Source organism: Trematomus bernacchii, unplaced genomic scaffold, assembly GCF_902827165.1.
Source record: "Trematomus bernacchii unplaced genomic scaffold, fTreBer1.1, whole genome shotgun sequence".
Lineage (NCBI taxonomy): Eukaryota > Metazoa > Chordata > Actinopteri > Perciformes > Nototheniidae > Trematomus > Trematomus bernacchii.
Window position 1 is genome coordinate 7,732,500 of NW_022987727.1, and position 10,944 is coordinate 7,743,443.

Sequence of the window (10,944 nt, forward strand, 5' to 3'; positions counted from 1 at the left end):
AATTTGAAATGAAAGGATCCAGATGAGATTTCAAGTGGTTTGGGTGTTTTAAAGCTCTGCAGTGGGTCTGTGTGGTCACAGCGCTTCACATGTTTCTTTTTTTAAATGTGACTGCGCTAGGTCATTTTCCTTAATTGGAAAAATCAATAGCGACTGATACGTCTAGAGAGAGGTCTAGAACATGCATATCAGAGCTGGTGTGATAAAATGTAAAAGTATTAATAGGATCAATGTTCAGAAAAAGATTAAATGTTTAGACAGACAGAGACTGCCATCTGCTGGACATTGTACAAACTACATTAAAAGGCAATTAGTGCATAATTATGGTTTTTTTAACACTATGTGGAAGAAAATATATAAATGCATGTGTCAATAATAGTTTGTAAAACGTTAAATAAGTAGCTATCCATGACAAAATACATTAATAAGAATAATGCTTGTAGGATTTAGTTTTATTACATGCTTTGATTTGAACATATTTATAAAATAAGGTACATTGCAACATACAGAATGTGTTCTTTTGTTGTGTAAAAGGCAGACTTGTGTTCAAGATTGTCAACTGCTTCGTCTCCAGCAAAGCTTTATCACAGTTTGTGTGTGTGTATATGTGTATGTGTGTGTGTGTGTGTGTGTGTGTGTGTGTGTGTGTGTGTGTGTGTGTGTGTGTGTGTGTGTGTGTGTGTGTGTGTGTGTGTGTGTGTGTGTGTGTGTGTGTGTGTCCATGTGCACATTGGGTGTGTGTTCAGAGATGCTGGTGCAGCCACAGCACTGTGTTGAGGAAGCAGTCGGCCTGTGTGTCCACTCTGGACAGAGAGTGTCCGTCTTCTGGAAACCACAACAATCTGCATGGACAAACAGATTTTAAGCATTGCCCATTGTTTTGTCTTACTAATTACAAAAAGGAGTCTTCATGAGGGTGAGGGTATAACTAAAGATGTGTTTAAGCTGAAGTTAAACCACTTGTAGGCTGTTGTGTTGGATCAGATTGTGTAGATGTCTTTATTTGTGTATTTAATGTTTGCTTCACTGTACCTGACAGGTGAAGCTCTGCTCTTCAGCGCTTTGTAGAGCTCCAGCCCCTGATGAGGGGACACTCTTCTGTCTTTGCCCCCCAGCATCAACAACACTGGAGCCTTAATCTAAAAACAAACACACAGATAAACACACTGAAATGAAACCCATTATAAAGTGTGTTGTCTCTTGACAAGCTGCAGTCCATGGCATGGAGACATTTTAAATTCTGTATTGAAAAATTGTTTAGAGTAGTGATTCAAACCAGAAACACAACGGGATAAATGTTTACAGAGTAATCCATTAGTAACTGAGATATAAATCAAGTGAGGAGAAGGTAATTGTTTCATAAACTTCTATACAAGCAAAATCCTTTTTGCAACCAGTGGAGTCATTTTGGACTCCAACACTTTTCTATGATATCCTCTCCCGAGGTTTAAGGAGTAATGAGAATTTTGGAAGCTGTAGGTCATAGTCTTGTTATCAAGGCAACTTTATAAATTGCGAAACAAAAATAACTTACAAAAAGTTGTATTTTATATGCGTACATTATGAAAAAAAAAAATGCATTTCAGGAGTGTGTGTGTCTGACCTGAGCAGCATGTGTGATGGGGGACTTCTCCAGCATGGCAGCCAGGACTTCAGCAGTGGGGATCTGGTCATACGAGTACTGAAGCCCCACACTGCTGTAACGCCTGGAGACACAGAGCCAGGTTAGGAACATGGGATGTGATGCAGTTAAAGCTCACCTGCTGACGAGTGTTTGTGAACATGTTTGTCTCACCAGTCCACTATGTCACTGGTGCCCAATAAGGTGGCAGCATTAATGACAGGGTTCCTGGCCGCACACGCCCTGTAGAACTCTGGGTACTGACCCACCAGATGACAAGAGAGGAAACCTCCGTGAGATCCACCAATCACAGCCAGTCGTTTGGGGTCGAGGGTGATGTCACTCTGCAGCGCTGTGAGCACGGCCCTCTGGGTAAACACACAAATTATTTTCACTTTGAGGGTGACACTGGGCTGTGGGTTCAAATGAATGACTAAATATTGTGTCAGCCTTTTACCTGTGTGCAATTAGTATTTTTTACATATTTATCTCAAATCAAGTCCTCAATATTTGAATATTAATAATATTTTACTTTCTTTTTTTTTAAACTAACTTTAATCTGCCCATGACTTATGGTCAGCTAGTACCTGCACATCTTTTACATCCTGCGTTCCGATATTGCCGATCAGGGACAAAATGCTATCCTGTCCGAACCCTGTGGATCCCCGGTAGTTCACTGGATAGAGACACACAAAGAGGAACAGAAGAAAAAAGAGAAAAATCAAAAGGAAAAAAAAAAGCCTCTGTTAATGTTAATTTAGGAGGATTTATGTTTTAATTTGCAACACAAAAAGCAGAATGGTTTAGTCTGTTTTTCACATAGATTAAATATATAGGCTCACACAAAAAGGACTACAGCTGACATCCTGTATGCATAAAGGAAATTAGACTGAATCCCCAACACTTTTTGGACAAAATACTGCTTATTTAATGTCTTACTGAGAGTGGTGTGTGTATGTGTGTCTCACCCATGAGCACAGCGAAGCCGAGCTGAGCCAGTCCAGCTGTGGTGCTGTTCCACTCAGCTGGGAACTGTGAGTGGGGGCCACCTGGGGGAGCACACAAACATTAAAGAAAACATAATAAAACGTAGGCAATATGTTTTTACGGAAACAGAAATACAGCAATCACACAGACAAGTAAACACAGACCGGGCAACCAAATAATCGCATCGGCACAAATGCCCTAAGTCCCCTACTGCATGGCATTTCCCTACAACCTTTCTATTTCCTGTCTTTATCTGCAATCAAAAAATGTGCGCACAACATTTTTGTAAAATAAAAAGTCAACACAGACCGTGGATGAAGACGACCAGAGGTATCTTGGTTTCATGTAGGCGACGAGTGGGTTTAACCAAAATAGCCCCAAAGTCTAAACCAGCTGACGAAAGACAAATAAAGAGAGAAACTTGTATATTGAAAGAGTAATTGATCGTCATCATTTTCATTTATCATTGCGTGTGTCTCACAGTAGTGTGTGTTGTCCTCCTCTGGTGGAGGTGTAACATCTAGTACAGTCCAGAGGAGGTCAAAGGTCATGACGGGCTGCTGCAGGGTTTGCCAGGTCACAGCCTCACCTGCTGAGGGGAGGAAACCCACCCTCTGCACACACACACAAATAAGGTTGATGAAACAAAGAAATCTCAAATAAAAATGTATTTGAGTAATCTTAATTATTGTGTTTGTGTGTGTTGTCTCACCAGAGTGGGGGGTGTGTTGGGGCTGGAGCAGCAGACGACCATCAGGTCCTTCTGTACTGTCAGCAGCTTCCAACTGCCGAACACTTTGGAAAGATCAGGAAGACCTGCAGGGGAGAGGAGGGAGACACAGAGAGGAGTAAAGGAGGCAGAGAAGTGGTGATGGAAAGTCAGCAGTGTTGAAAGAAGTAAAAGTACAAATTCTATGGTCTTAAAATACTCCATTACAAGTAAAAGTCCTGATTCAAAATTCTGTACTCATTCTGTTCAATTACCCATTTCAGAATAATATAAAGAACATTATTTGTATCAGCTAAATGTACTTAAAGTATCAAAAGTCAGAGTACTTGTGACGCTGAATGGATGTTTTCACAGTATTACATTATTATGGTTATTATATTATCCTATTTATATACATGTAAGAGCATTTTAGTATCGTAGTTTGTGAATGTGGACCAAATGTAGATACTTGAAATACTGTGTGGATTAGTAGTACAGTACTGCACTATACCAGCGCCATCGTGACGTTACCTAGCAACCAGCAACATGACAACACCACCCAGCAACCGTCAACATGGTAACGTAACCTAACAGCATGGTGACTTTATCCAGTAACCGTCAACATGGCGACATTACCAAGCAACTGGCAACATGGTGACGTTACCTAACAACCAGACACATGGTAGCATTGCCTAGCAACATGGTGACGTTAACTAGCAAGCAGCAACATGGTAATGTTACCTAGCAACATGGGGAACTTATGCAAAGTACCTCGAATTAGTGTTAAAATACATTTAGTGGAGTCAAAGGTACGCTATTTGACTCTGAAAAGTTGTGGAGTGGAAGTATAAAGTAGAGTTAAATTGAAATACCAAAGTAATGTACAAATATGTCAAAAAGTAGTTAAGTACAATACTGGAGTAAAGTACTTGATCCACTGAAAGCCAGAACATGGTGATGACACGATAAACAGAAACCAACACAAAGATAAAGGTCTGTTAAAAGTTTGTAAAGAGAATTTTGAAATGATATACCCTTAGTAAATTGTATGAGTGTTGATGATATGTCAAGCACTTGTTTATCCAAATCACATAAAAAAAACATTTATTCTCAATAGCTCAATAGTCTACATAATCATTTAGCTCCAGCAATAAAGTATTTAATTGTTAATGCTTCTTGGCGCTGAGTGTTGCTCCTGTGGTGTTCCTTTTGACTTTGACTTTTGGAAGTCCCCGATGGGATGTTTTGATGGCAACATTTAATTTGTTGGTCTTATCGTACCTTCCTGTTCTCCATTGTGCTCCTGATGATGAAGATGAGAAGGTGGAGGAGGAGGGAAAGAAGGAGGATCGGGAGGAAGAGGGAGATCAGGAGGAGGAGGAAGGTGATAGTCAAAATAAGATGGAGGAAGTGGAAGTGGAGGAAAGGGAGAAGAGGGAGGTGAAGGATGAGGGTAGAAGAGAGTGAGATGAAGATGAGTTGACAATGGAGAGAGAGGAGTAGCAGGAGGAGGGGGAGGAAAGGTAGGATGAGGGAGAGAAGCATGAGATGGAGGAAACCAACAGGGCGAGGGAGGAGGAGGCGGAAGCAGAGGAGACACAGGAGGAGGAGAGAAAGGAGAAGGAGAAGGAGGAGGAGGAGTTTGTGGAGGGAAAAAAACTGATGAAGATGAGGACAGATGTGAGAGAGGAGGTGGAGGAGGAGAGGAGGGACTCTTACTATCAGAGAGGGAGGTAACTTTATTTGATTGTCTGTCCACCATATAGAGATCCTGAGAAAGAGAAGAAAGTAACAAATGAGGCATGGAAACTGAATATAGGATGTCATGATGACCACAAAATAATAATACAATTAAAAATATACAGTTTTTTCTGCATGTCTGCCAGATGTTTTGTAAATGCACTAAGCTGCTTTCTGGCAGAGATCAATACCATAAATGTCTGTGTATTGATTAAGTAGCAAGAGTCAGGAGGAGGATTAGTTCAGGGTAGCTTAGCTTAGCATAATGACTGGAAACAAAGGGTAACATCTAGCCTGGCACTGCCGAACAGTAACAAATGTAAACCTCTGAAGCTCAATGGTCAACACAAGTAGATGGAATACACACATGATTAATAAATGTAAACGTGTTGTTACCTTCCAGTTCCTGCGGGCGCTGCTGAACACCACTCTCTGACTGTCGGCAGACCAGCAGCAGGGGGGCAGAGCCTCATACACACCTGCAAACTCACCTGAAACAGAGACACACGGGGAGAATTATTCGTTCACTTTAATTTTTATATAACTTTTAATGCTGGTCCTTCACCAAGCACTCTCACTCTCCCTAGATCAGCTTTTGTATCCTGCTGTGTTAAAAGCTCCTTACATTTGTTGATGCACCTGCCCAATTAAGTTCATTCTAGCTTAATAAAACAAACAAAAATAGTTACAGGTTAGGTATTTTCAAGCCATTGTCGGGAATGACATGAAGAGAAAGTGACAATTTTGAAAATTGCATTAATAGCTGTGTTGAAGGAAGTGCCATATTAAACAAGGGATATGTATGTATGTGAATATGATATTGTCAACCTGACTCATCCAGAGTACAGCACTATATAGTAACCTACCAGTCAGTGGTCTGTTGACAACCTCCAGCAGTGTGGATGTCTTCCTGCTCCTCAGGTCCAACTGTGGAGGGTTAACAGTCAACAGTCAAAGTTTATTTTCATGTATGATCTTTGCCTATTGTTTTAATTCATGCTTTTTATTATTGGACATTAAGTCAATGTCTGTCATATGAAATGTGCTAGATACATTCACTTGTTAACAGGTGGAAAACACACAAACACACACACACACACACACTATGGACAATCTTGCACTAATGTACATTTCCCAAAGATATTGAAGTGACTGTTATTTTGTATATATTGATTGTTGTGCTTTTATTTATGTCTTAATGGGTGCATATGTATAAATGTGTCTGTTGATTGTGTATATATAGGGTATACATATTTTATACATATTTGTATTTTGGTATTCAGGATTGTGTGAAACGGTATTTCCATCTCTCTGTCTGTACACACAAACAAAAAGAAACGTGACTTTTGACTTTGAATACACACTCACACACAGTGTACCTGCTGCAGACTAAGGCACTGGTTGTGGGGGCCGAACACTCGGCCCTGCAGGTAGACGATGGTGGAGCCGTCAGGACTCAGCCGGGGACAGGACACCGAGAGGTCGGACCCCGACACACACTCTGGTTTGGAGAGGGAGAACACACAGGGATCAGCTGAGCAGAGAGAGTGTGAGTGTGAGTCAAGAGACAAACACCATGTGCTCACCACAGTTTCCATCCAGGTCGAGCTTGAATATCGCTGACCTGAAAAATAATTAAAAGGAAAAAAGACACATAATTAAACTGTAAATTAAAATGTTAAGTTTAAGCCCTGCTATATAAATAAATAAACAACTCAACAAACTAAATGTATAACATTATTCTGTTTTCATTTGCTGCTGCTTTATCATTTTTACTCAGTTTTGATTCAGCATATCTCAAACAATTACTTGCCACTAACACAAGGCAAAAACAAAGATCATTTATGGATATTATGAAAATATGCAGATTTATACAACACACATAAAAAACCAAAGAGTATTTTATTTTATTTTTTGTACACAGAAGAATATTTGATGAACAGGCAGAAATATAGGTAACGTGCCACTACAATTGATATATTTGAGTTTATTGAGCCTATGTTGCTGCTTTTTCTTTAAACATGACTCAGAAAAAGGACCATCTAACCTGCGGTTGGAGCAGAACCTCAGTCCAAGTCTGAAGGGCTCGTGGTACCAACCCACGAACACCACAGACTGACTGCCGGGAGCCCACAGAGCCTGGAGGACCACACACACACACACACACACACACACACACACATATTATTATTAAAGATGTCAATCAATCTGCACTAGCCTTTATACTGTGACACAAAGGCACACAGGGACAGTTGATTCACAATGACCATCACCTGTCCAGGGGAGACATCAGGGGGGACGCCCTGTAGCTCGCTGACGGAGCCATTCTGCAGATTCAGCACGAAAATCACCGGAACGCTCTTATTGTTTAAAGCCTCGCCCCAGTCTTCACAGTACACACTCCTGTCCTGTTCAGGCACAATATAACACACAAGCTAAATAAACGACATACACATTATTAACACTTTTTTGTGTAGTTAATGACATTAATGTATTTTGGGTGTTGTACAATAGGTTATATCCTTCTGGTGGATTCACAATCTGCATGTTATTCATCTTAATGCACCTAAAAACAATATCCAGTGTGTGTGTGTGTGTGTGTGTGTGTGTGTGTGTGTGTGTGTGTGTGTGTGTGTGTGTGTGTGTGTGTGTGTGTGTGTGTGTGTGTGTGTGTGTGTGTGTGTGTGTGTGTGTGTGTGTGTGTGTGTGTGTGTGTGTGTGTGTGTGTGTGTGTGTGTTGTGTGTGGTGTGTGTGTGTGTGTGTGTGTGTGTGTGTGTGTGTGTGTGTGTGTGTGTGTGTGTGTGTGTGTGTGTGTGTGTGTGTGTGTGTGTGTGTGTGTGATACCTTTCTGCATGCAGATTCTCCATCATGTGTGTTCTTGTTCTTCTCAGCCACATACAGGAGTTTTTGTTCACACTCTGACCAAGAAAGACAGCCAAACTGCACTGTAATCCCAAACACACACACTCTATAAGTGGTTATATAATTACATGAACACAAAATAATGCATGGGTGCAACTGCAACACCCCGCATACTTTACAAAAGTGTAAAACACTACATTAGGTGATATGACAGGGTCAGTGATTTTTTTAATGATTGATCAGATTATTAGTTGGGTGGAAACAAGAAAAACAAAAAATAAATGTAAACAGTCTAAAACAAAAACTCTGCCTCACCATCTTCGTACACTCTGCCGTGTTTTTTGAGAGCTGTCAGGTTGAGGCACTTCCTGAGGCCGTGGTGGTTCCATATCTGAACACAACAACAGTGTGTAAAAATGCTCCAACATTAATCTAACAGAGCATACTGTGGTCTGTTTTTCTCACCTCGAGGAGCTGGTGGCCGCTTGTTTCCCTGACAACAGCCCTCTGGCCTCGAATGGGAGAGATAGCACTCACTAACCTGAAGAGCGGAAGAGATATGAAAACTCTGGATTACAGCAAAACTGAACACAAGGCCCAAAATAAATGCTTCATTGTACACTCTCTGGTTAAACAGTGTACACTATGTTACACATAAAACATGTGGATTCTGTTGAATTAGACGGTCATTCATGAGTGGAAACTAAGGGATCTGCAAATGAAGAAGCTCCTATTCAAAGTATTTTAAAGCTGTGTAACATTTGGAGCTCCAGGCTTCTCACAGTACTTTCTCTCTGTACATAATGTGTGTGTACTCACTCTCCAGCCACAGGTGCACAGGGTCCTGGAGGGAGGACAGTCCTGATGCTCTTGTGGTGGTTGCTGTCTGCGATCAGAGTCCACTGCTGCGAGTAGCGAAGTCTGGAGCCTCGGACCAGGTCGCTCTGACTCCACTCTGAGAAATGAATATTCCACACTCATGTGATTCAAACGTACAGACACCCAAGCCGTTTACATGCATAAAAACCTTCATAACACACAAGGGGACGGGTAATAACCGGAAAAGCATGACATGGGACCTTTAATACAAATGTACTTCCAGTAACTTTTCCTTATCACTCTCATCTTGGTTTGTGTTTATTGTTTAATTTAAAATATCTAAAGATCCTTGCATGTTATAACAATTGTATAATGTTTATGTTATATTATGTTAGGTCATCTCAGCACCCATTTGGCTTGAATCAGTGGAAATCTGTGGTGTTATGAAGAGGACATGCACTGTAGAATTTCCCATAAACAACAGTCAGGTTAAATGGTATACTCCAGAGAAACAGATGGGTTTCCCCTGTAAACCCGTTTTAAACCCTTAAGACGAGATCACTGGTGTCAGAGCGTCTATGACCAGCAGCTTGTCACGAGACCTAAAGAAAGGCTGGAGGTCGTACTCATTCCCACACGGATTTGATTTGCATGCAGGCTGGTTGAAATTGAAGTAATGGTCTGTTTAACTGGCTAAGTCGGTGACCTGTTGATTCAGGTTCCAAGCGGAGAGAGAAAGATATTTTTCTAACAACTGTCATGAAATTGGATTTGATTCCCAGGGGATGATTTACAATGACTCACTGACTTTTCATCACTCATAGACATATTAACAAAGATGTATAACAAAAAAAGCAATATCCCCATTGATTTTACTGTGAATGATTATGGGTTTTTCTTTTCTTCTTGTAGCAGTTTTTGCATGCAGGATACATTTTGAGCAAACAGGCATTACACTTGATGTTCAATAATTCACTGTGTTGACAACAGTGTTGTTTTTCCATTCATGTGATACACTTTGCACTTTGGGGTCTGGAAAAGAAAAGCAATACAGCAGGTTTTTAGCTTTTAATGTGTAACTTTTGTGTCTTGTCTGTCAAACAACAGCAGACCAACTGATCTGATTTGGATTGACAATATTTAAATGCTTTAAAGGGAAGTATTTTCCTACCTACAATATTGGTATGGTTTAATAGTAGTATACAAACTCTTTATTCAGGCTGCCATTACTTTAGTAAAAAGTATAAATTGCTTAAATTGTATAATCCATTCCCTTGAAGTTCTATTGCATTAGGGAATGCAGTGTGTACTTAGTTAATTCACAACAAAAGCAAAACTGACAGCAGACATATTAACGCAACCATAACATCTACTGTCTGCTGTCCTTGCACTTGTGTAATAGGTGATAGAGAAAGAGGGTGGGAGAGAAATAGAGGTGTGGGGGGGGAGAACACTCTTTATTTACATATTTTGTGTTGTTTATAACATCTAAACTCCAGGCTGTGTCTGGACCTTTATACAATCTATGGTCTGGACGTAACATAGCAAGACTGACTGCCAAATATTACTCAGTAGTTGTCCCTACTTACATAAATGGCCATTAGATTTGCCTCACCAGAAAGGAAGTTTAGAAGCAGACACTTTTCTATACGTATACATATGTATGTATTTTTGTAGACAGCTACCATGTTAAAAACACCTACAGTAGACGTTACACCAAAGAGACAGTGTTAAAAGACAGAGTTACCAGCAGTCACGGTGAATGTCCGGACCTCTGGGAGCTGCTCTTCACTCACATGAGCAGAAACCGGAGCAGGGAGCCCGCTGACCTCTCCGTACAGCCCGGTGACCAGGCTGGGCTCCATCGGTGGTTCCTGTCACACACACACACCCACATTAAATCACCAACCTGTCACACTATAATCAGCCCGAGACACCAGACAAGTGCAAACGCATATTAAGCAATAACATTAAACCGTTCAAAGCTACTCTGAGAGTTTAAAGAATCCGAGTATCATTTTACAAATTATTCCACAAACCCTTGAAGTTATCGCCTCCTCTGGACTTGTTTGAACATTTCGCAGCAATGATTTTTACGCCACCACCGCCTCCATGTTGAATTGAATTCATGCATGGACGATACCACTTTGGTTCACTTTAGAGGGGTGTAGTACATGGATGTATAATAAGAACGGTGTAGTACAG

At 40.7% G+C, this 10,944-nt stretch overlaps 1 protein-coding gene across 1 annotated transcript; it reads right to left on the bottom strand.

Moving 5' to 3' along the window:
- Positions 1-431: 431 nt before the first annotated feature.
- On the bottom strand, positions 432-10,870 carry zgc:136971 (S9 family peptidase). Its single transcript, XM_034145472.1, has 22 exons — positions 10,779-10,870; positions 10,487-10,613; positions 8,740-8,875; positions 8,386-8,461; positions 8,236-8,311; positions 7,903-8,003; positions 7,331-7,465; positions 7,105-7,196; positions 6,644-6,681; positions 6,437-6,558; positions 5,924-5,984; positions 5,454-5,548; positions 5,037-5,088; positions 3,321-3,424; positions 3,090-3,222; positions 2,918-3,001; positions 2,590-2,670; positions 2,209-2,297; positions 1,796-1,989; positions 1,604-1,706; positions 1,033-1,139; positions 432-842 (listed from the first exon to the last, which is right to left on the bottom strand). The coding sequence occupies exons 2-22, from the start codon at positions 10,602-10,604 to the stop codon at positions 743-745; spliced, it is 2,097 nt and encodes a 698-aa protein (XP_034001363.1). The 5' UTR covers positions 10,605-10,613; positions 10,779-10,870; the 3' UTR covers positions 432-742.
- Between the last annotated feature and the right edge of the window lie 74 nt (positions 10,871-10,944).